Source organism: Parus major, chromosome 3 (assembly GCF_001522545.3).
Source record: "Parus major isolate Abel chromosome 3, Parus_major1.1, whole genome shotgun sequence".
In the NCBI taxonomy this organism is placed as follows: Eukaryota; Metazoa; Chordata; class Aves; order Passeriformes; family Paridae; genus Parus; species Parus major.
In genome coordinates this window covers 94749716-94776265 of record NC_031770.1, presented here as the reverse complement: position 1 = coordinate 94776265, position 26550 = coordinate 94749716, and the positions used below count along the sequence as shown (strand labels likewise).

The following is a 26550-nucleotide window of genomic DNA, read 5'->3' as shown; positions in this document are numbered from 1 at the left end:
CTGCAGCTGCCCGGTGCTGCCTCCAAGGCAGGCGATGCTGGCAGGAGAAAAAGTGTGGGCAAGGTGCCCAGGGGGAGAACTGATTCACAGCTTCCCCCTGGCAGCTTCTGAGCACAGAGCACCCCCTGGGTAGTGCACAGAAGCTATTTCACGTTAGGCACATACCCTGCCTTTGGCAACTGGCATGATAAGGGGTTATGTGCTGATGCTAGATGTGAGAACAGCAGGCGGCACGTCATGGCACTTGCTGCTGGGAAGTCCTGACTGGTAGCAAAAGAGGCAGAATGCAGAGGTGGTAATGGAAAGCACAGGAATATTTTTTCTGAAGCAATATAATTAATTTAAACTCATTGTGTGTATCTGTGCATTTGAGTGCACGGCAATATTTCATGTGCCAGCATGATGCATTTTAGGCTGCTTATAGGAGAGTGGATTTCAGTGTAATTAAAAAACATACCATGTTCTTTCTCACCCCCACACAGTTCAAAAAATACAGGAAGGCAATACAGATAATAGCAGCAGCTAAAAACAGAAAAAATAGTACATGCAGAAAATCAGGGAATTAATTAAATTGTACCTGAGGAGAGGAGTATGCAGTCAACACGCCCCAGTTCAGAACCATTCAGTTGCTGGGGATTTCTAGGGGCAAAGAGACAGAGCAACTCTGCAGAGATGAAAGAGACTGAAGTTACTCCATGAAGCCTCTGAGCCAAAATTATTTTAGTCTCATGCCTGGACTAGCTCCATAGGCCTGGCATTGTTCTGTCATGGATAGAAACACTGTACAGTGAAAGTGGGAACAACAAATCTTTCCATTCTACTCTTATTTCCAATATCCAATCTGTACTTCTCTCAGTGTCTTCTGAGAGGGCTCAGTAATACCCCACCAAGAGGGATCCTTGTCTGGATCCCCCTACTCTCCTGCCCACTCCCACTGGAATTGCATTGGATCCAATGCCAAAAAAAAACCCTGACAATATTTTTATATTTTTTTTTTAAATTCACCCATTTATTTTTCCACCATAATTCTTTGGTGTTGCTGGCTCTTGTCATTTCTTGAAATCCTCTTCCTTTATATCTGCTGTGGGTTTGGCATTTAAATTTCCTTATTGCCTTCAGTGAGACCTGTCATATCAGTAGCATTCTGTGCTACCGATGTGAGAAATGCTAGCAGTATTTTACATGTGGAAAAGTGATATTTAGCACTTTTGCTAAAACTAAATTTCTGTGCTTAAATACTCCTTCTAGCTAGAACAAATAGGAGGAAATAATTTAACACATGAATCTAAGTTTAATTTCTTTAATTTTTTTTTGGATTATAATGCATCTTTATGAAACTTTGATATTTGTAGAGTTCTGACTTTGCACAGTCATTATAGGTAATTTGTGAGGATTGCAATAGAAGTTTAGCCTTGAACATGAAACCAGAGAAGTAAAATATCCTGAAATATTCATTATCTGCATGACTGTCCCATAGAGTTTATGTTGCCTCTTGAACCAATTCAAATGAGCTCAAATAAGCTCTGAATGCAATTTCCAGAAGTGCCCAGTGTTAGCCTGGTTCTGCTCCTTTTGAAGCCACTGATAAAGCTTTCAAGGACTTCAATTAAAAAAAAAAAAAAAAATAAAAAAGAAAAAAAGAAAAAAAAAAGAGGGCAAGATACTTAAAATGAGTCACTGAGTCTTGACAGGTGATAAATTCTGTATTAAGGTTTCACACACAGCACTTTCTCTTCTGACACAAGGGCAGTCATTTCAGCAGTGTGAGAGGACCACAAGCAATGCAGATGGCAGGAATGATAAAATCAGCTGGGAGAAAAGAACAGGAGGACAACAAGGGTGATGAAAGAAAAGATAATGGGAAAAAACAACTAAGAGGAAAGAAGAAAGAAACATTGACTTCAAGGTTATTAGAGATCATGAAAGGAAGAAGGATGAGGGAGGAACAGAGATTGAAGGCATCAGCCAAAGAGAACAGAGAAAAAAAGAAGCAGAAGGAGAGAGAGAAAATGTTAAAGATAGAAGAAGAGACAAGAAGAAAAGGATTGGGAAAATGAGAGAGTAGAATGCAGCAGAGAAGTACTGGAGAGAAATATGGATGGAAAGCAAACTGTGGGGCAAAAGCAAATGGAGGTTCTTGCTTCACTGCAGGAAAATGATAGATTGAAAACATGGTGAAAGGCACCAGGAAAGAAAATGTAAGGAGTGAAATAGAAGTATGTAGATATGGCACCTCTCTGAGGAAAATTAAGAGAAAATAAATCCATACTAGCAAAACTGTTTTTCTTTGTAAATTCATAGATAGATTATGTAGGTAGAGGGCTTTGGTCTAGATATCAAAAGAATCATCACTGGAATTCAGAAATCAAATGCTGTGGTAAAAAATAGACAATAAAAAACCACAGGATTAAAATTGAAAATATCTGTCTTCCTACTGGAATTAGAACAGACAGCAGCTTTTCTGTGCCATCACAAGAAAAAGAATGAGCAACATTCCCACTTCACATACTTAATTAGAGCTTGACAATCGACCAAAATACCTGGGACTGAAAATAAGATTTTGACAGATTTGCATATCCAGATCTCTTTAACAGAGCTAGAACAGTAATGGCTGGGAGGCATTGCTCTGACTACTCGGAGGAGTAAAGGCAAAAAGAGCTGCTGCTATCTGTTCAGTTCCTGCTAAAGAGGTGTTTTCATAAGAACCACAACCCTGGCTTTTACTGACACACCTGTGGCCAAAAAACTGTACTGAGGACCACACAGCTCTGTTCATGATCTTGTTTCTCACCTGGGAGTACTCCCTGCAGGTTAGTGGTGACTGGCATAGGAAAGAACTGGAGAAAAGTTTGTTCTCTCTTTTGGCCTCTCAGCTAATTGAAAAGTGTCAAGAGCTGCAAACCTGTAGTTTTTGACAAGCCTTCAAATCTGTAAAAGAATAAACACTCAATAAACCTACTGTACACCACAGAAAATCCAGTTTTTAATTTGACAGAGCTTCTTCTCATCCTTTTGCTTTCTTGCCCTCTCCTTTTTATCTCCTCTCTCACATATTCAATTCAGGGAATTGCAAACACAATTTCTTTCCAATTTTACTTTTGTAACCTTTTGTTTTGGGACTACCTCACTAGAAAAAAAAATAGCAACAAACCACAATAATTTGTTTATGAATCTATATGCAGTTTCAGAAGACATACAGCTTTTTAGCTGCAAACAGAGCAGTGAATAAAAATCTGTATTTCTGGCATATTTTCCTCTTCTGTGTAAAGTAATTTAGACTCTTTATTGTCCAATTTTGCTCTGCCAAATTCTTCCCTTTTTGAAAGCAGTATTGTGAAATTTTATCCAGTAATGTTTTTAAAGTACTCTCAGATCCTCAGAAAAAAACCCAGAAATGCAAGTATTATTGTGTCTGTCTTCCAGCCACCCAACCTATGAATTCCATTCCTGGTGATTCAGTCAAATAAAACAGAATCTCAAATAGATGGAAACCACCAGACAATAAAAAATTCTGCATCCTGCTATGAAAAAATCCCACAGGAAACAATTATATTTTTCTAGCCTTTCTGAATTTTCAATAGAAAATCACACCTCTACTATAGAGATTGACAGTATGGTCAAAATAAAACTATGGGGAAAATATAATTTTCTATTAATCCCAGTACTTTTGCCATGTGGAACATTATGGAGAACCATTCGGAATTTTTGCACAATTTTCCCATTTATTCCCCTGTTCAATTCAATATGATTTTTCTTTTGCTAGCTACATCTGCTTTAAATAGTTAATTTGTGCTTTGTAGGATAGTCTCTCTGAAGGACTGTAATATTGATACATGCATTCACAAGGGAAGATTGGATGCACAGCATAGTAGGTACTAAGTGTTGTAAACAAAACAGTAAAGGTACCATCAGTCTTTTGTGCTGATCCAGCAGCTTCTTAATGACAGGTCATGAAAGGTATTTTGTAGGAAACCATTGCAATTGGCCAATGTGAGAGAAATTGATGGTTTAATTCCTTTTCATTGGAGCCAATATCCTCAGCACAAAAATGAAAATGTTGAAGAAGTTTTTTATGTCTTTGTTTTACCTCTATGTTCTGAATCTAATCTATGTTTTAAAATAATTTTATAAAGTAAGTCAATCTAAGTCATACACAATAATGAGGAAAAAAATATCGCAGTTCTGTCTTCACACTTTGTGCAAAATCCTATTTGCTCTCATGCTAGTAAAGCTGAAAATCTTTGTACATTACATGTAAGCTTATCTTGCTCCTGTCGACCTAGATAAAAGCCTAGGAATATAGGTTTAATTATGGGTCTTATTTGTAGTGCCCTATGCTGCTGAGAGCTGGGGGGTCTTGTGAGCTGAGGTTTCAACAAGACTTTTAACCACTGGCATTAGGAAAACCTCTGACAGAGCTGATTTGGGCATTGCATCCATTTCCTTCCCAGTCCCAGGAACCTCCCCGAGTTCTTCAAGCTGACAGAAGTTTAATTGCTGCACACCTTCATTCTTTCCCTAGTGAAAAATCAGTAGCAGGGCTTAAGTGTATTCTTCTCAATTTAACTCTCAGCCTTTTTTCTCCTGCTATTGAATCTAAGCCAAATACTGAATCCAGCTGCCACAGCTGTTGCTGTTCTGCTGCCTGCCCTACTTCCTGATTCTGCTTATTTTCCCAAAAATGCTTCTCTGGGATGATCTGTGAAATGAATGGGACATCAAGGCACTGCTAACTGCATTCCCTTTCCCTGACAAGCCCTTTCTTTTACTGGATGCCCTGAATTTGTAGTCAAGTGCTGCTATTCTATGTCCTGAACTCCACTCTTCACAGAGTCAGTTCCTCTAGTCACCTCCCTCATTACAGTACTAAAGTATTTCTTGTGCTACAATAAGCTATTATGTAAATTCTACAAATGCGTTTCTGATCCTGCCAAATCAGATTTACTTGCAGTAAGCAAGGAAAACTGCAGCTCTCTTTTTCCACATACTCTGATAGTCATTTTCAGAGGGTTTCACATCACCTGCCTCTATAAGCAGTGCATACATTTTTCTGGTGTTGTTTGTACATATGATTAAGTCATATATGCATAGGTAGTAAATGGTAGCAAGTAGTAAAAGGTAGTAAAAGGTAGTAAAGTGTATGCAAGCCCTACGTATGCTCAGACATTTGGAAAATACAGATTCCCAGTTCTAATAGTACAAGGACTTGGGGTGTCTCCTTATCTGTTTACAAGAGCAAGTAAATATTGCAATAGTTTAAAATTGTAAGAAACTGCTGCATATCTGCATCCTCTGTGTCACACTGTTAAGAGCATTTCCCATGGAATGGAAACAGTAGAAATATAAGCACTCCAGAGTTTTAAAATGTTCTTACCAACTGCACTGTTGAAGGTAAATATAAACTTATGAGATTTAAAAACAAATATATAGCACCAAAATCAAAATTTGAAAGGTCTTTCTGAAATCCTTGGCAACATAAATCTCTCATCTGGTTTAGTCAAAAGTACATTTTTAAACTGATATGAACTGCTCAAAATTGTTTCTGAAGATAATTCAATTTACAGTAGGATTATTTCTTCTTGAGCTTTGGTTGCTTATTTTTATTTTTAATGACACAGAAATAAGGTAATTTTTAAATTGTACAAGACTGTCCAGATGGTTGAGGTGAAATGGTCTTATTTCAAGACTGATGGATGGGATATACAGGTGCTTCTTACAAATCCTTTTTAAGACACTATTAGTCATGCTCCTTGTAACAAAAAGTCTTGGAAAAGATGAGAAAAAACATTTTTCAATTTTGCTAATAGCTTATCCTCAAAGGGATAGAAAGTCTGGAGAGGAGAATGGTGGCTTCAAATCACAGGGTCATAAAGAAGAAATTCTTGTAGTACACCAGACTGCAGAGTAGTAGTCCCATAGCCCCAAGTTCTCCTTTATTCGTTTACATGCCATGGACATGTAAAGCCAAAATGTAGTCAATTCCTTTAATTAATTCTTATCCCCATATCTTATGATTCAGCACGTTAGAGGCTTTAGTCAGGCTTCAGTGATGCAGCTAGTCTTGGTGGAAATAAGCCTTGGAGACCACTGGAGCTACCTAGCAATAAAAAAAAAAAAAAAAGCTCATGAAACAAGATATTTTCTCTCTGTAGATCTCAAAACATTTACCTAAAATTAAACATACATAGATACAGATAGAGTATTTAAATGATAAGACCCTTCATATTAGATGCCCTGACCACTGATTTTTTAAAGAAATAACCAACGTTTATGCTAGCTATGTGCAACCACAACAAAGAATGAAGGGCAAGAGGCATACAGACTGAGTTATGACTCCTTTATCAAGGACCGTAGTTTTACCTAATTGGTATCAGAAGGATCTATGCAGAAATTATGGGCTTTACCTTTCTATAAGCAGAAAAATTGATGTGTGATGTCAACCTGTATGTTGGTCTTTAAGAGCCACCTTAATATACACCTTTCATGTAAGATCACAGTCATATATTTGGTCCTGTGCAAAGACAAACAAGAGGGAAGGATAATTGTCTCTTAGCACATTGTTTAGATTTCTTGTTCAAAGTGCACAGCCTGTTCGGGATGGAGAAGAGAAGCCTCAGTGTTGTAGTGTTAGTGTATGTATATAAAAGTAGCATAGTTAGAGTATCTATAGTAACATATATTAGTATATGTTACTTTATATGTTGTTAGCTGGTATAAGTTTTACCAGCTAACATCTGAGAACTGCTGCCATATTTTGATGTTTTCTGTAGAAGAACTGAACTGATCCAGATGAAGACTATATGGGAACTTCTTTGAATACATTCCAGGTTTAATCTATATCTTTCAAGGTAGCAATAATAATGTTTGAAATCCGGCCCTGCTGAGCTCCTCAGAAATAGGTAATGCTTGCTAGCTTAAAACAGCTAAAATTCAGATTAATGGAACATGACAACTGCATAGGACTGAACACTGCATTGCTTAATTACTAATATTAAGAACTGTTCAAGTCTCTGTAGAAACCTTGTGAATTAAAAGCTTGCCAGTATGGACCAACTTTGAAGAAAGCACACGTGACTAAAGGATGAAAGCCAAAGCCTTCATAAACTCCTAATTCAAATAGTGAAAAAATTCAGTGTTATGGAAATCTGATGTTTTAGAATGCAACATCTGAATTTGTGAGCAAGCTTTTTCGAATTTGAATGCTGTCTCCAAATGAAGATTTAAATAGCATGGCTAAAATTCAAAACTCAGGCTTAAGAAAAGTGACTTTTTGGAATTCATTTGTCTGTTCAGTAAAATGCACACAAATTAATTATTTGTCCTTTCTTTGATTTAGTATAGCAGTTCAAATACCAGCTAATGACTTTACTTAGCATGATAATGTAGCTTTTTCTGTGATGATCGCAATCATCTTTGCAATGTAGAAAAATCCATCCATTTTCTCTGATGGTTCTAATGTTGTTTCCCTATTAGAAATTCCACTGAGGGCTTTACCATTTCTGTCTGGTGCTGTAGCTGCTGATTGGGACTGTTTGGGTGGGTTACCATATCTCTGCAAGAGGCCAGCATTTCTTCCCTGTCTACACACTTCCTTTTTCTTGGGCATTTCCTTTGCTTCATGGAGAGGTGAAGGGGTCTCTTCATGGTGTGACCTCATGACACTGTGCAGTGGGATTAGAGCAATAGCTCCAGTGGGAAAGAAAATTCCTCACCTCAATGTTAGCCATTGCCTAAGCATACATCACGGGGATAGTCCATTTGCTGGTAACCCTATTCATTCCTGGTGGTGTAGGGATGTTGGACTGCTGGGAAATCTCCACTAATCTGCCAGTACTTGAGATATCCAGAAAGTAGTGGAGTGGCCAACTCAGTAGCAAACAAAACCACTTTATGAATGGAAAAGCTGTGTTTGTCCCTGGTGTGGAATTAAGGTCAGGTTTAGCAATGGTTAGGGGTCCCAAAGGCTGGCACCTGAGGAAACAAGGACTGAACAAATTAATATCTTTAAATGGGTACTTATATCTTTCCTGTCAGTAACTGCTGGGTGTCTCTTCCATTGTTATTCTAGGTGTCCCACCCCTGGGTGTGATGGCTCTGGGCATATTACTGGAAATTATGCTTCTCATCGAAGGTATGTCAAGGTTTTGTTATTTAGATCAAATAACTGCAGAGCTAGAAGGTGGCTCAACTGACCTAACTTCACCCTCTGAATACTGAAGTAGGATTGAGTGCTGCACAGACATACATTGCTCTAACTCATATTAACCACTAATGAATATCATTTCTCAGCTTCAGCGTGACTCACTACCCAAATTAGTATGAATATTTTTGCTAATATCTAACAAAATCTTTATACAAAATAAATTCACTTTCTCTGCCTTCTCTAGTAGCCTGAGGAAGCAATTCAACATTTATGTTTGTGTTGCTTTACATTCTGAACATCTTAACTCTTCACAGTTTGGACTCAAATCCTACTCCTGAATCTTTTCCCCACAAAATGTATTTCCTGAATGTTCATGGCATCTCTTCCAGACTCTTTCCATATTCCTTGAAATGCAAAATGGGACCCTGTTCTTTGTCTCCTCTCCCAGATGAAGCCTTATCAGCTTTAATCAGAGGGAAAAAATACCTCTTTCATCTAATATGCACCAGTCTTGTTAGTACATTTCAGAAAAACGTTTGGCTTGTTCTTAAATTGCAACACTATATACTACATAAAGCCAGAAGAAAGGAAAAATAAATTTATGGATGAAAGCTGTCTTAACTGCCTAAACTATAAGTTTACCAAGGACCAAAGAATGCTTCTCACTCACTAATTAGGATATTGATCAATTACATTGCAGAGGTTATGGTATAAATGCTGTGTAATTAGTAATACCCCTGTGGTTATTCAAGAACTAAATCAGTAGAGAAGAGTTGTGCCATATTTTGTAAATATCTATCCAGTGTTTAATCAAAGAATAATAGTGAATAATAGTATAGTCTACCACTCTTGTGTTAGTAAAGACTCTTTACTCCATGCAGACTAGTACTGTTGAGTCTGGATATTTGCTTTCTTCACCAAGTCCCTGCAGATTTACAATTGGCTATAACTAGTCAGTACACAAATTCCCAGTTTAAATGTTTTCCCACTAAAGCAGCAAACAGTTCAAAGTCAAAACATAAATAAAGAGATTGGGAACATGCCATATTTTACATGCTGTGAAAATGAGAGATCACAATATGAATTTCTGTAATGCAATGTTAAACATCAAAAGTACAAATAACATTATAAAGAAGAAGCTATAACTATTTTAAAAGCACTTACATGATGCAGGAGATTTAATCATGCTTTCAGAGGAATTTAAGGCCAAATTTAGAGCTACATTTAATTATATGTAAATTTATCAGCTACCACTCTACCAGCATTATGCTTGTTATAACTCTACCCCAACTTCAGGGAAGCTATTTATGTGTTTGATCATCTATTTAACCAGAAGCAGGTGGGAGAGTGAAGATAAAGAAGAAAAATGTTACTAACAAGAGACCTAAAAGCTGGCAAGGTTGGTCGGGGAGAAACACTGAATATTGATACATTTTTTAAGCCTTTTCCTTGTGCACTGTCTCCTAGCCACGAAATGACTGGACCATGAACTGAATGGTGTTAACTACCTTTGTCTATAAATTCTTACATTCTTGTATTTTTGCAGATGACTGCTGGACCAAGTTTTCATTTGATTGTGCAGCATAATCAACTACATATAAAGACATAAAGAGTTGTTCTACAAAACAAACATATCTGGAATTTGCCCAGTCCATTGGAATTTAGCACATGCAGCCTTTTGAAATGCTGCCATGTCTATATTGACCACATAACTCCTTCATTTCTCTTCCAAAAAGTCCTCTGGCAACGCCATGTCATCGGCTGCCTGCAGGCACAGAAGCACTGACTCGTAGTCAGTGAAGTAACATTTTCTTTGCTTAAATCCACAGATGTCCTCAGGAGACCTGTCACATTTACACAGAGCCAGCCTTACCCTGTTCAGATCATGATATCTGTCAAGGCCGTTTCTGAGGTGGAAAGGCTGGCAAAATGAATATTTTCAAAGGGCAGCAAACCAGTAACCTAAATCTGGAGCTGTTAAGCATGGAAGACTCCACAGCATGTTGTCAGTTGGGCTTTCTAATTCCCAGACTGAAAATTAGCATTTAGCTCTGCCTGCATCTGAGTTAGCATTTTTGTTTGTATTTGACACCATCAGTTATAACCCTCTCAGTTTCAGAAGGAAAGGAATGACAGACTTCTCTCCTAAATGGCTGCTGGGTATCCCTGCTATTTAAAATGGCTGCACAACAGCAGGCATACGTGAGGCAGATTTAACTCTGCAGTTCCACACAGCCCTTCAATTGATACAAGAAGTTAAAGCACCGTGCACTGCTGTTGAATTTCCCTCTTTGTCTTTTGTCTTCATATATGAAGAATTAAAGTCCTAGGAAAAATGAAGTACTACGTTTATTTTGTGATAACTTTGGGTATTACAGGATAAAAAAATTAAAACAAAGGCTCATCCTTGACATATGTTTTCTCAATGGATCCACTGTCAGAGGAAAAATTAATTAATCACAGCCTCAGAAACTGTGGAAATGTCTGTTTAGAGGACCTGAAAGGTCTTAGAATTTTTCTAATAAATCAGAGTACCAGAATAGAAAGATCCAAAGAGATGATGCACCAAAACACCAATAAGTAGGTGACAATTAAATTGATTTAATATGTAGAAAGCCTTAAATCATTAGTCAAGACAGAAATTCTTTGTTCAGATTTTGTTATGAAAATGTCATCATCTACAAGCATACCCATCTGTACACCTACTAAAAAAAGTACTGCTTTCTGAGGAATTCCTCTTAACTGTTCAGTTTTCAGATGCAAATTCTGATTATTCTCACACAGTGAGTACAACTACTCTCAAAGATAAAGGAGGGGTGTCTTTAACTCCTGTCCCCTGCCCTTCACTTTCTGCAGACCAGGTTGCATGACAGGCAGTGAACCAGCCTGTTCCTGAACTGTTCCCCTTCCCCAGAGCCAGCTTCCTCTTATTCTGTATCCCTAAGACTCTCTTCGTCCTACCTCCTTACAGACAAAGTTATTATTTTTGAAGAAAACTGTTCTTAAATGGCACAGGCTTTCTCAGATTTAGTTTGTACACAAGGAACTATGGTCCTTCGATGTCCACTACACAAGCTGGAATAAATAGTTTGCTTTCTAAAGGAAAATGGTTGGTTATATTTAAAATAGCAAATGAAATGGGATGAGGGCATAGGTTCATGTATCAGAATGCAGATACCTATTCCACTAATGCTGACATGACCCCTGGCATGACACTGACCCTGGGCTACTAGAAGTCTCCCAGGCAGTTTTAAGATATGATTTGAGACTCAGTGTGGGTCCAGATCATTGTTTACAAACAATATGGGTGTAGCTGTCCTGCTTTGCAGAGATAGAGCTTAGTTGTACAAATCTGAACTTTCTGGTCTTGGGTCAAAGCAAGAGTTCTAAGTCCTTTCTGTTTAACACTGTAGGTGTAGCCATGACCTCTCACTAAAAGTTTCTAGATAATGTACTATGTCAAATATCCTATGCCAGCATTCCTCTCTTTCTTTAATTGACTTATTTATGACTTTGCAGCATGTAAACTCTGGTCTGTTCTTCATTTTCTAACACAGAATTCTGTCTGCGATTGCATCACCTTTTTCTGTGCTTCTTCCCCTCAGTCCTCACTGGTTTTGACAAGACAAAATAACTGAAAATTTTGTTGCCACTCTTTCTGTTTCTTCTTAGCAAAGACACGACCTACACAACACTCAAGTACCTTTCCTCATGCTGAAAACAAAAATTTAATCTTCTATTTTGTTTCTTTCTCTAGGGAATTTTTTTCTTTGGTGACAATTCTTTCTCATGTCAATACTTGCAGGTGTTCTACTAGTGGATTTCTTTTTTTAATGTGGATAGTTAAGATGGAAATAACATTTAAATAGAGGACCAAGCATGATTTTGTTGGTAGCCATAATTGTATCCTCAGATATCAACTACCTAAAAAAACATTTGAAAAACTGTTAAGGTCATTGTCAAGTTTCCTAAGTGGTTTCAATAATGAATTCTTCATATGAGCTTGTGTATTTGAAAACAACATTCTCAGTCTTTAGTTATATGAAACATTGGTTAGCCTAACATATAACTTTGTCAATACCAAATCTTTTTGTCTGGGTGAATTCTGAGCGCTTGAACCCCTTCTCTTGAAGGCATTGAAAGCTCTGAGCTCTCTTACATTTCTATTCAATCATTCTATAGAATTGTTATGTGATGTTTGGGAAGGTTTGATAATGTTACTAATGTGCTCCTGAGAGAAATCTTTAGTCCTATGAAGAACTACTCCTGTTTTTCCTATTCTTCTAACCTTCTCAGACATAGAGGACGTGATGTTTCTCAGCCTGAAGCATCGACTTCTACTCCTTTTAAAGATGATAGTGCTGCTGCTGAGTCAGCTGAAGGAATTACCAGGCAGAGGGTTTAAGAGCTGCCTTCCCTGACTCCTTGGGGAGTTCCTGTGTGTGTGGTCTGCACAGTGCCAGCAGTCCTGTCCTGCATCACAGACCCACGCTCACATCCCCCCCTCGTGCCGGCTGTTGCAGCTCTCCTTATTTAACCCACCTGAGATTTGATTGTGGGAACTGGACAGGATTGCCTATTTTGCCAGTTTCTCTGATAGAAAGCGTATTCCTGTAAAGTGTGCCCAAGAATGAGAAGTTTCATTCTAAAATGTTTTCTTTCACACAGTCTTTCAGGCTGTCCACGAGCAAAGAAAAGTGGAATCAGGATAGCACAAAGCAAGGAAGACAAAGAAGACCAAGAGCCAATTAGGTGAGAACAAACATTTTCAAAGGGCCTTTGTATTTTATTAGGTCTTATATATCTTCAGTTTTTTTTAAGGCATAATGTTTTTGTGTGATAGTTATCCAAGGGAGGACGACCACATTGATTTCTATGAGCAAATCTAGTATCTGTGCTGATTGTTTCAGCAAAGGATACAGCATTAGCCAAGGATACAATCATCTGTAATTTAGAAATAGTTTAAAATTCTTCATTTTCACATGATATTAAAAAATCACTTAGATCTTTATCTCCTAAATGCCCCATAAACATGTTTGCATACTACAGGCAAACCACACATGCTAAATAAAGGTAGTTATGGGAATTGAATTGAGTAATAATAATAATAATAATAATAATAATAATAATAGAAAATTTAGTGTGTGTATGAGACTGCTGCAACAAATGTGATTGTTCATGCAGTTTGCAAGAGAAGCAAATGCCTGCCTATGGGTCTTGGTTTCTTCTTGCAAGGCACTCTGATATCAGTGGCCATTGAACTCGGTTGATTTAGTGACTTCTTAGACCATTCAGGACCAGATCCTCAGTGGAGAGTTGCAAGAATATTTTACTTCACAAACAGTGAAGTAATTGGCCTTTAGTTTAGATATGTGTTACATAGAAACACATTGAAAAATACCAAAAAACATACATAATTTTATTTAAACATTTCACTTTGAAGCTTCTAACCTGTTCCTTCTAACCTTAGTTATTTGGGATTTAGTATATAGACTATACAGAGCAATATACAGAAAAATGTATGGGGAGATTCCCAAGTAAGGAAAACCATCAGATGAGTACAGAACTGCCTTCATTGGTCTCTGGGCTGTAGCACATAGTTTCACATCATCACCCCTATTCAAAGAGTGGTTAAAGGAGCTCAGCATTTCTAATTAGCTGCTCTGATCACGTCATAACTAGCTGTGTATACATGACTTTTTCATGACTTCAGACAAGTCTTCTTTGGGTTTTATATCTATAAATAAAATATACCAAGGATTAAACTAAGCAGTATTTTATGCTTATAAGGGTTTTATGGGAAATTTTGTTGCTGATCAGAACTCAGTAGCAAATATTGTAATTCCACTGTGATATTTACTGTGATAAACACCTGCAATTAGAATATGTATCTCAGTCCTTTAGTTGAAATTACATAATGTCAACAGCTGTGACTGTATCTACTGGCTAGCCTCCTTAGAATTTGCCAAAGAACTTTTTTATTCCTCAAATCGTAAAGTTTTTCTTGTAATTTTACCCACTACAGAGTATCTTGACTACTTCTGTAACTACAGTGTAGGATTATTCTTTCCTTTTCATGTCAGGTTTATTTTGACTTTGTTGTAGAGGCTACCAGGCCTCTTGTATATAATGGCAAGACAATAAAGTTTATCTCATCTATCTGCTATACAGATGTCCAGTTCCTGGCTGTGATGGTCAGGGTCATATAACTGGAAAATACGCATCCCATCGCAGTGCATCAGGGTGTCCTCTTGCTGCCAAAAGGCAAAAGGATGGATACCTAAATGGCTCACAATTCTCTTGGAAGTCAGTGAAGACGGAAGGAATGTCATGTCCAACACCAGGATGTGATGGCTCAGGACATGTCAGTGGTAGTTTTCTTACTCATCGTAGGTGAGTAACAATGACTTACATTTTTCACTTATGTTTATTATTTAAATCAGATTTAAAATATAGCTTTTTGTCATGGCATTTCTCTGTTCCTTTTGAATTTCATTATTACATTAAAAAATAGTCTGCTTACATGTATTTGTCAGTAACTGGAAATCCAGATGCACATTTTTACATCCAGATTCAGACCTGCATTTGAGCCCATAATATACAGAAAATTTTAGGGGGAAAATCATGCATGACAATAACTGTAAGTTATATCTGGACTATTTTTTTTTATTTATTTACAAATTTATTGGTTTTTCTGGACAAATTACATTGGGGTAGACATTGTAAGACGTGTCTGAGTCCACCTTATTTTCAGAGATGTCATACACATTTTTGGTCCTCAAACATGAGAGCACAGAACTGAGGAATATGAGGAAAGAGTTCCATAAAACCAAAGTGCTTTTGTTCTACATACATTTGGTAATGAAAATGTTTGTTGAAAGCAATGTATGTAGAATACAGAATATCATTTAAAACTAATGGAATGTAAATATTTGACAAAAGGAATACAAAGCTTGATTTTTCATAAACTTGGCAAAAATAAGAGAACTTCTGTGATAACATTTTTCATACCTTGTAAAAGGAGTAGAAAGTGTCCAGTCTATTAGGGAAAAAACTTGCTGCCATTTTAGATATCAGACTATGAAGAAACGAGAATTTTTTTGAGCTCTGCCTGGGAATCTAGGCCTGAAAATGACTATAATGTCAGAGGAAATTTCTTATTATATAATCTCTAATATAGAACTCTATTACTTCAAATATGTCAAGTTGATCTCTCTAATTTGTCACCCTCTCCAGGCAGACCTCAGTTGAACTTCTGTACCCTTTAGTTAGCTAAACCAGTTTGATCTTGTTTTATAGTCAGTTCTAGATACAGAGGTGAAAAGTGTACTTCTTTCTCTTGCCTGTAACTATTTCCTTTGAAAATCCTTTACAGCTTCACTCAGAAGCCTTATCCGTACTTCAACCTCTCCAGACTTTGTGCACATAGTTCCTATTTATTGTTTAGGCTCAGAGGTTTTTTTCTACTCAGTGTTTTATGGTATCTACTATGAAGGGATTCTGTTCCATGACCTAAGACAGCCCAATGTAATACGCAGCCTGCAGCTCCCAGGGGCGTTAGGAAGTGGAGATGCAAAACTGACCATTTATGCAGATAATGTTAGAATGCATCCATTCTAACAGACATGTGGGTCTAACTTTCTGGATTTCAGTAAAATACCAGTATTAGTGTTGGTATTTCAGTTTGACTTTCTTTATAATGGTGTAACATTTATTTAACTCAGAGAGATGTGTCATTAAAACTTTAAAATTATTTTACCTTTAGTTAAAAGGTACTATATAATTACTGGGAGATTGCTTGCAAGGAGTATTCACATAATACTTAGAGTGTCAAGGAGAAAATTCTTGCAACAAGAACAACTAACTTCTAAAAGAAATGTACTAAGTTTAACAATTTAAAGGACAAATTGTGGCTAGAATTTTTTTTTAGGGAATGCTTTAATGAAAAAAAACCAAAACAAAACAGAACAAAAACTAATAGAGTAACCTAAATATGACATTTAGCTACAGAGCAGTGTGGGTTTTAGTACCACTCTCTTAAGCAGAAACAGAGATTTGTAAATTGCTTACCTTATAAGATTAGTTTTTGGGCAAAAATGTCACTTGTTAGAAGAGAGTACCACAAGATGAAAGGTTGCTTTAAAAGACTAATGAAGTCGATTGATCCTACTTAATTGTTTTGATGTAACAAAGGACCAATATTCTAAGTTGTGAGCAAATTGGACAACTTCCTGAAGCTTCCATAGGCAGTGGTAATATTAATTACAAGCCATATTATTTTAAAAATATTATTAGTACTTGTAGAATTCTTAAGACTGTTAAAAATTGTTGTTTCATTTGCTCACACAAAGAAAAGCACATGGAGCCATTTTAGATTCCTTTGGGTTACTTATTTGGCCTCCAGCTGCTGCTCAGAATGGTAGGTCCATTGTAGTATTTATCAGCCTTAGTGAAATATCTTCTCAAATAGCATTTCATGTCTGTATATGGGCAACTGAATCAAACCCTTCTTGTAGGATTGAACATCACAACAGTTCACCTACCTTAAGAATCTCTTCTACAAGATGTAGGGTGGATTTATTCCACTTCCAGGACCAATGGGTCCAGGAGAATTGACCACTTCAGTGAAGTAGACACCGGCCTTTAATCAGTTGTACATAAATGTCACTGAGTGTGTCAAGAGGGAGTGGTTTCCCCTGCCTACAAATAGGTACTTTATGCCATTTGAAGTGTTCTTACGGCATGCAGTATAGGCATACTGGGTTGGCCAAAATGCCTGAACACTTGTGAGACACTCCATTCTTTGATTATGACAGCTGAGAGCTGAATGTGCCTGGCAGGAGATTTACAAGGGTGCTGGCCTTGTTAAATGAAAGGGCCCCAGAGCTCCATGGCAGCTTTGACACATAGTTCCCATGCAGACATTTAAACCCAGGTGTCATAAACTGGACAATGTCTCAATCCCATCTAAATCACAGAGTAAATTTTCTTACATAAGAATGAAATATTCCCTCACTTCAGGTGTATCCATTCTAACAGACAGTGATCTCATCTTCCTACCACTGATAACATTTTGCTATACAGATAAAATCTCAAATCTCAAATTCTCACCTTCTGAAGAGAAGAAATGCTATGCCAGTTACACAGTGAGACCAGCCTTATGGACATTCTTTTGCAGGTAGATCTGGTTTCAGCATGCATGGGGGGAAATCAGGGCTGTGGCCTTTAACTGAGCCATTAAAAGCTCCTCAGGAAGGAGTAGTTAATGTCCTCATTTTTGCCAGGACACCTTGCTGCTCTCCTATTAGGACTTTTTTCCCCATCAGTGGAAATATTTTTCTATCAGGAGACTCCACTAAGCATATATATACACATTCATGTATAGTTATCCTTTATGTCTTCTCTGGGATTTTTATATTTTGCCATTTGTAGATAGCTATTAATATGCTGTTATTAAAACAGCTGTAACACTCTGGAAATGAACAGCAGACTGGCTTGTGAAAATGATGCCAGCTGTTGAATTTATCAAATATGTATTAGGAAAGATGTTTTTCAGGTAAAGATTTCTTAGAGCTGATGTTGACATTGTACACATGATCTCATTGCACTGGTGTCAGTGGACACCGGAGATGATCCACAAGGGCTGGTAAATCAATAAAAACCTTCTCCAACTGGTTTGTAGTCTGGAATTTAAATATAAGCATATTCCTGCATTCACACGTATGAAGCAGCCAATGAAAAAAGTCATAAATTTCAGTGAATTTTGAATCCTACCCTATGATCAAGGGCACCAACAAAAGTTTCTGGTTTTTAACATTTCATTGCCTGTTCACGGAAATTTCTGTGAATAGTTTTATTTTGTCAAGGAGTTTGCATTAGGGAAGAATGGAAACAGTTATCGGGAGGGACTTGAAGCATAGGATTTAATGTGCTATGCTTCAAAAAGGAGCTTCTGCTAGGAAGAGAGGCCAGTGTGAAATTAGGTGACCTGTCAGCAATATGAAAATGAATTGGAAGACATGTAAGCCTGGAATCAGTAGATAGATATATTAAATAGGTTATAATGAAATGTAAATTGCTTATTATACTATAGCTTTGTAGTTTTGTTCTTGCACAGAGCCTTACATCCCCATATTTGATTTAAGAAGATTTTTATGGATGGCATGATTTCTAGTGCTGTGATCAGTGGGGACTTTCTCAGAATATACTTGGATGTAGCAACCCTGCTCCTTAGCACAGAGTGGTTGTGCTGACTACAGTGGAAATTAATTGCAGACATGCCCTTTCAGATCTAAAATTGTGTTCTTGCTCCCATCTTCAGCTCACTTTTATTTACATCAGTGTTCAGCCATTTCAAACACATTAATGTAGCTTTTAAATTCCCTTTATTAAGGAAAACTGTTGTGGTTTAACCCCAGTTAGGACCTCAGCCCCACAGAGTTGCTTGCTCACTTTGAGCAGCATAGGGGAGAGAATCTGAAGTGTGAAAGTGAGAAAACTCGTGGGTAGAGATGTATAGGTAAAGAAAAAGCCACACTCACAAACAAAGCAAAACAAGGAATTAATTCACTGCTTCCCATGGGCAGTCATCCCCAGGATCCTGTGGTGTTCAGCCGTCCCCAGGAGAGCAGGGCTCAAGTAATGATGTCTTGGGAATACAAACACTGTTACTCCAAATGTCCCCCCGCTTCCTCCTTTTTCTTCCCCCAACTCTGTGTATTGAGCAGGACACCAAATGTTATGGGATATCCCTGGGGTCAGTTGGGATCAGCTGTGTCCCCACCCAGCTCCCAACTTATGCACCCCCAGCCCCATGAATAGTGAGGTGGAGTGAGAAGCAGAAACAGCCTTGACTCTGCATGAGTGCTCCTCAGCAGTAAGGAAGACATCCCTGAATTTTCCATGCTGTTTCCAGCACAAATCAAAAACACAGCTTCATACCAACTACTCTGAAGGAAATGAGCTCTATTCCAGCCAAGGACAGTAGAAAAACATGTTAGTAGAGCTGTAATATGCAAGAGATGATCAAATTATAAACATTTCTCCCATTAACAAGCTAATGCTGAATAGAGATGAAACCATAGAGAAGGGTGACTTTTCTTTAGTGAACCTGTATCCTTGCTGAGGACAGTAGGACTCCAAGATCCATTAACAAGTTTATAGAATGGGATTTGCAGTTGAGCAGCAAGGGCATGCCACTGTGTTTGCAAAATGTCTAGATGTGCTGGGGGGAAGCAATGGACATAATCAACTGCCTTTTCCCTTCTGAAGGAATGTATGTAGAAATTATCAAGTGGTTATAGGAGATGATTACTTATGACACTTGTTACAGACTGTCCTCTTTATGCATAAGAAGGTTTAGTTAGCACTAAGGCTGTCAGAAAGCTCACAGGAAATTCACTCCATTACCCCACATGCATGTCCTGAGGTGAAGGAGCACTGCCAGCGCTGTTTCCTCCAAAAACTCTGTTGGTCATAGCTCTGAGTTGCACAACTACATTGCTAAGCATGGGAACTGACAGATTATGAAAAGAGGAAAAGACAAAAAAACCCAACCAAACAAAAACTACAAACAAACAAACAAACAAAAAACCCACCAAAAATAACCAAAAAAACCCAAAGAAACCCAACCATAAAACACGTCAAGACAGGTGCTGCCCTCTGCAGCTGCTTTCTGGAAGCTGGCTGGTACCTACACTGACATGGATCCTCAGAGGACCTCTAAGTTCTCAAACACTCAAAGCATTTAGGAGATGACGAATGTGAGGGAAGAAGGTTGGAGATGTAGATTTTCATATGCAGATTCTTTTTCTCATTAAATATGCTTTTCTAGAAATAGATACTGCATAAAAATCCTCTATGATCATCCTCAGCTTCTGAAGAGAAGATTTGCAAATACCAACTACAGTCAAACCTCCTGGTGCTCAGGACCATAGAACAGCATCTCACCCCAGAGTTTATCTGGGGTGGGTGTCCCAGAAGAGGCAGTACCTCTGTAATACAGATGCTTTACAGAACACAGGCTATGGCTTCAGATTTTCTCCTAAATTGTTATAGAGCTTTCAATATTTGCCTGAAGTCTCACCCTGTCTTAACAGAAACATTTCTCAGCTTCAGCATTTAAAAACATAAAAGTACTTATCATAGGTCAGCAGTGGCTCTCCAGCCTGTCCACATGTTTTTGCACAGTGTGAGCCTAAACTGAGCACCGTGTTCCAGGTGTGGCCTGACAGCACTGGGGGACACAATGACTTCTGTGTCTCTGTGGTGATGCCCTGGCTGATGCAGCCCAGCGCCGTGCTGGCTCTCTGTGCCACAGCAGCACCACTCACTTACACTGAGCTTGGCATCCCCAGGACCCTCAGGTCCCTTTCCACAGAGCTGCTCCACAGCCAGGCAGGTCCCAGCCTGTGCTGCACTCCTGAATTGCACTCCCAGGTGCAAGACCTTATACTTGTCTTGGTTGAACTTCATAAGGTTCTTGTCAGCCCACTTTCCCAGCCTATCTGGGTCTTCCTGAAGTGTGACTTTCCCTTTCAAAGAGTTCACTTCCCTATTCAGTTTGGGAATCTTCATCAGGATACACTTGATCCCATTGTCCAGGTCACTTATGAAGATTGTAAACAGGGTTAGGCCCAGTATGGATCCCTGGGAGACCCCACTTGTGGCAGGTTGCCAGTTTGAAAAGGAGCTGTTCACCACTACCCTGTGTGCAACCTCTCAGCCAGTTTCCCACCCACTACACAGACCACTTGTCCAGACACATAACACATGTTTCTCTAGGAGGAGGCCGTAGGAAACTATATCAAAAGCCTTACAGAAATCCAGATAGACAGTGTCCACTGGTCACCACCCCATCAGCCAAGCAGATTACTTTGTCACAAAAAGCAACTTTGCTTTTGCAGGTTTGTAAAGCATGGCTGGCCCTTGGTCAGTCTGTGCTGGCTTTTCCCAATCATGTGTTTCATCTGACTTGTGATAGCTCCCAGAAGGATTAATTCCATAACTTTTCCAAAGACTGAAATAAGGCTAAAGAGCCTGTAGATCTCTTGTAGGTAGGGTTGTCACTATCTCTCTTTCAGTTTTCTTGGATATCCCCTGATCTCCACAACTTCTCAAAGATTCTGAAGAGGCTTACAACAACGTCAGCCAGCGTTCCTCACACCCTCGGTTGGGCAGTGTCAGTGCCCGTGGATTTGTAGTGCCAAGCTCCTGTAGCAGTTCACTTACAACTCTTCCATCAGCAATGGTCAGTCTGAGTACATCAACCTGGAATTTTGCTCCAAAGGCCTGAGGCCCAACAGTATTGGTAAAGACAGATGTGAAGGAAGTATCAAGAACTGCTGCCTTTTCTGCATTGCTAGTGGCTAATTCACCTCTCCCATATAACAGTGCACCAGTATTTCCCTTCTGTTTCCACTTGGTCTCTATGTACCTAAAGATCCATTTCGTGAAGTTCTTTTACATTTCTGGCCAGTTTCAATTTGATCTGAGCTTTTGCTATTCCAGCTGCATCTCTGCATCCCTTAGCAACAGCTTTGTTATTCACAGTGGGTATTTGCCAACTTTTCCATCTCTCATCCACTTCTCTTTTGATTTTGAGCAGACCCAGAAGCTCACAGTTAAGCCAATTGTGAGCATCCTTTAAAGCACAGAGGATCCAAACTTCTAACTGTATTCTCAAGGTGCTCTAAACTTCCAAAATACCCTATTTGTCAGGAGTTTGTGTCCAGCAATACCCTTTAAAAGGTGTCCCTGTGCTCTACACTGAAAATGGTAAAAAACTTTGCAGAGAGAAATCTTTTTCTTTTTTTTTCTATTTATGAAATATAAATACTCTCAAACTCTAGATTTGTATTTGATTGCATCTATTTCTAGCCAGGTCTCTTGTCAGGTCAACTCTTGTCCATGCTTTTATTTGTTTCTAGAGTAAGTTGACAGAGTGCTGCATTTGCACCAAAATTAATTCACTCTTAGTTCTCATTGTTTTACTTCTTCTCTGGTAGGCTTTTTAAGTTGTTTAGGATGTTTGTTCATTTGGTCTTAATCTCCATGTCCCACCCTGGCATTGATTTATGTTGTTGTTTCCTATCTCTTAGTTTTTTCTACAAGCTGTACCTTGCAATTCTTCAGAAAAACATCGTACATTAAGAGAACAGAAGAATTAACCAAATTCACTGCAGATAATAGTAGCTACAACTGACAATGATAAACATCATCATCATCATGCCATCGTTAAAAGATGACAGGTATCATTAAAAGATGACATCAAAAGTGTGTTGACATTTCCAAGAAGACAAGGAAAGAAGTGTGGCAATTAAATGTAATAATAATATACATGAAGAAAAAAATTAAAATCTATGACGTGGGTCCTGCAGTGCAAATGATTTTTTTACGTAGTAATTTTGTCTTGACCTTAAAGGAGAAGGGTCTTCCTAAACCACTTTACGACACCTTCCTCTTCCCATCCTCCTTCTCTCCTCCTGTGGTGTTCTGGCCCTCTTCCCTTCTCTGTCCCTGCAGTTCCTGTTCAGTCTTCTTACTTCTGAGCTTCTCAGTCCCCAGCATTTGCAGTTGGTGCACTGGCAGAACAGGACAGGCAGTCTCAGGTGTTGCTTCCAGCAAGCATTTGTGAGCAATTTATGACACACTCTTCTGCTCCAGGCCCCGCAGCCCCGAGCAGGGCTGGTGGCAGGGAAGGCTCCCATTTATACACACAGAGTACATGGAGGGTCTGGCACTAAACACTAACTCAAATCCACTTAGCATGTCCAAGGGACAGTCTGTCAGAGGCTTATAGCTCTGCCCAATCTACTTTTGTTTTCCTGAGGACAGCAGAATTCATCTCTAAACTCAGAGCAACACCCCATGAAATGTCGTTTCTTGCTCCAATTCACGGACAGTTAGAGTTATTCACAGAATTATTTGGACTGTTTTGTTCTCCTCAGTAGGGACAAAACAATGTATATGGACAAAACAGAAGTATATTCTGAGAAATAGAAATATTTTTCCTATGTTATTTGGGAAAAAAATGAGCCTGGCCTGACAGTTACCACTGAAGATTTCAGTCAGATAAAATTTAATTTAATTTTTAGTCAGTTAAAATTTTGTGAAAGTTAGGAGTGACTAAATGCAGATCCTGGTTAGAGAGTTAGGCCCTTTGCAGGTAGATCTGCCAGCTCTTTTCATTACAAGCTGGAAAAAGGATGGAATAGCATTTTAATCAGGTGTACCATTTGTTAAACAGGAAGGCTCTTGATAGTAAGATAGTTTATAAGGGTTTAAGAGGTTTACTTACCTTGGGAAAGTCACAGAGAAAATAATATGAAATCCATATTAGAAAAATAAGACTGCACAATATAAACAAGAAAAACCATTTTGCTTCGCAGACCTGACAAATTACAGCAGACAGCAATTGTACAGGTGTTTGCAATGTGACACCTTCTTGATTTCAGGCACTTAGCAGAAGCTGTCTGGTTATAAGTCTGCTTGTCCTCATTCCAGACATAGCTCATAAAAAAGCAGAGAATACAGGATAGCTTTTTAGATTTAAGGCGGGATGAATTTTCCTCTTGAAATACATTTTTCTCCTTGCTGTCTATACAAAGTGTTTAGAGAACCCGTGCTTCATTTTAAATGCCAAAATGAGCTGTATTTGGTCACTAAATACATCACTTGAAATTTTCAGCCACCTAAGAGCCTAATCAGAGGTGTGTGGTTAAACATACACCTTACCTATTTATACACAGGGAAGTCTCAACCTTTCTTCCTATTCAACAGCCCAGTAAATCCACTGGTCTTCAGGCCATCTGTCCTCTTGTGGGCAGTCACCAGACAGGAGAGAGGCTGATAAGCTTTGCAGAAGCCAGCCCCCAGCTCCTGGGGCACTCAGTTGTGCCCCATTAAGTGCATAGCTTCGTGCTGGGGCCAACTGTAAGTCATGTAATGTGCTGTAGTGGGTACTCACTCACCAAAGAATAAATGAGAGAATTCTGAACAGTTGTTGAATGTTGGGCAAGAGCCAAACCTCTTTCCCTCTTCAGGGATGATACAGGTCAAAGCTCATTAACACATGTGAAAAGCCCACCCACAAAGCCTCTTAGCTGACTAAGCAGCTTCAGTTAGCTAAATATGATGTAAATTTGCCGAGGGACTACTGTGCCCAACTGAAGGGCAACTTTGGCAGTGCTCTTACAGTTCCAGCATTTCAAGATTCATTAATCCCTTTTCTGGTGTATATTTATGCCCCAGGGGGATTCCTTTCAAATTGAGTCTGCTCTCATGGCCTTTTCTCTCAACTTTGCCATGTTAACAATTCTGCATAATTCCTATTTTTGTTTTTCTTACCTGATGCCTGCTTTGTTCTTTTGTTATGAGGGATAGGCATAATTAAGTTATAACACTATCTTACCTTTTAAATCTCCAGTAAAAAAATCCAAATACCTTCTCTTCTGGGTGGCCATTCACTCTCTCTTGATGTGTATTTGGTGCCTGACTGACCAGATTTTACTGCTAATTCAACCCTCCCATTGCTAAAATAAGAGCATAGTTATTTCCAGAAAGTTTTTCTGAAACAATGATCAAATATTATTTAAATAATTTTGAAAAGCTTGCATTTCATTTTAATCATAATGACTATTTTTTTTTTTTATGGCCATTTGGGTAGTGGTTTGATTTTTCTTACTTCTGACACAAATATTTATTTAGACGGAATAAAATCTCAGCTACTTTTGTCAGCACCTTTGGAAAACAACTTGAATTAAGAGCTGTCACTTCCCACATTACATCAGGCTTTTAGTATTTTTAACTTAGATTTCCCTCCTGATTCAAAATTGAAGTTTTTCACAACAAGCATTCAGGTGTGAGTTGTAAATGCACCCCAAAGAAACCCAAAACAAAACAAAAAAATCTACAAAAAACCCCAACCAAGCAACCAACCAAAGAAACAAAAAGTTTTTGCCATGAAACAAGACCTATAAAGAGCCACATTAATAAAAATCATTTTTTTCCAGTGAAGAATTATGAAATTGAGCTGAACAGATGCTTTTTTTCACCCAACACCACACAGAGTCAGCTGGGATTGTGTGGGGAGAAGAGAGTCCTCTGTGAGTCACAGCAATCTCCATGAAAACAAAACTACCTTGTTTGCAGAACCTCTCTCCTGGATTCCTTTTGCTTCACATCTCAATAAGAACCTGGGGAAAAGCCAATCACCCTTGAATGTAAATAAAAATGAGTGCTGGTTTAGGGAGGGTTCCTTTTATCTCTGCTGGAGTTGTGCATAGAGTATTACATCCTTTAAGGTGTGTAGCAGAATTTACTCATGGGAATAAGGAAGTCACTAAAGCTGATACCCTTCAACATAGAAAAAGAAGAGTAGTTCATGGTTTTAATATTAAACCAAGGAATGGGCTACTTTGATCACTGAATTTGATCTCCTAACTTGAACTTCAAACATTTGCAAATAGTTGAGGAGTTTAGTCTAAAAGTAAGGCTTCAGTCATTAACAAAATAAAACAGTCATTCTCACTGTGATCTGTATTTCCCTGAATTTCAAAAGGATTTAACATCTGGGGCTTGTTTGAATATATCTGCAGTTAAAAGAGGTCCCTTGAAAGTGACTTGTTCCTTCCTTTAGTCTATAGACAATGCTATTTTTAATAAACAGAGCATTGTTTAATTTTCTTTTTGAAAAATCACTGTGGTAATGAATCTATAAACATCTTGCAGGGTTTATAAAATTTATCCTCAAGATGTTTTTTGGGTACTACAGGTTGAGGCTCTGGTTTCTTTACACCCTGTTATTTCTTTCTTTGTAAATTCAACACTTGACATACCAAATATAAAAGTTGTGTTTTATTTGACCTTTATCTCCTCCTTTCCCATATACCTACTTCTCTGTTTGGAAAATGTTTTCTTCATTTGACAAGCCAAGTGCAAAACCTCCAGCTTCAAGAGGAACTAAACTGCATCTGTCTGCTGAGGAAAAAAATACATTTAAGACAGAGCTGGAACCCAGATAACTAAAATCGGTCACCCAATCACTCCACTTGATCAATGATCCTCCACTCTGGTGACCTATGTTGTTTGCATCCCTGAAGACAGTGCAATTACATTCTTGAAACATTCAGGATTTTAGCCCACATTTATTTATTTTCAAATTAAATTTCTTGGCAAATGTGCACTGAACATTTAAAAACAAAAATCCCTTTAAAACTTTTCCCTCCCCACTAGTTTTAATTTTATTTTTTAACAAATTTCACCCTATTTACAAATCCACTGAATATATGGTGAGGCACTGGTTACAGTAAGATAATCACAGTGCTAAACCAGAAAGAAAATTCTTTCTTCACCTTTTGTTCAACTTTAATAGATACAATCACCATACAGTCTTTATAGTGTTTTGT

At 38.2% G+C, this 26550-nt stretch overlaps 1 protein-coding gene across 16 annotated transcripts in view; it reads left to right on the top strand.

Annotated features, from left to right (window-relative positions):
* MYT1L (myelin transcription factor 1 like) overlaps positions 1-26550 on the top strand; it is a 307933-nt gene that overhangs the window by 266435 nt on the left and 14948 nt on the right. For all 16 annotated transcript variants that reach the window (XM_033513050.1, XM_015621695.3, XM_015621697.3 and 13 more), the window contains 3 exons: positions 8069-8131; positions 12812-12895; positions 14315-14536. In XM_033513050.1, coding sequence (XP_033368941.1) covers positions 8069-8131; positions 12812-12895; positions 14315-14536 — 369 coding nt within the window. The remainder of the gene's footprint in view (positions 1-8068; positions 8132-12811; positions 12896-14314; positions 14537-26550) is intronic.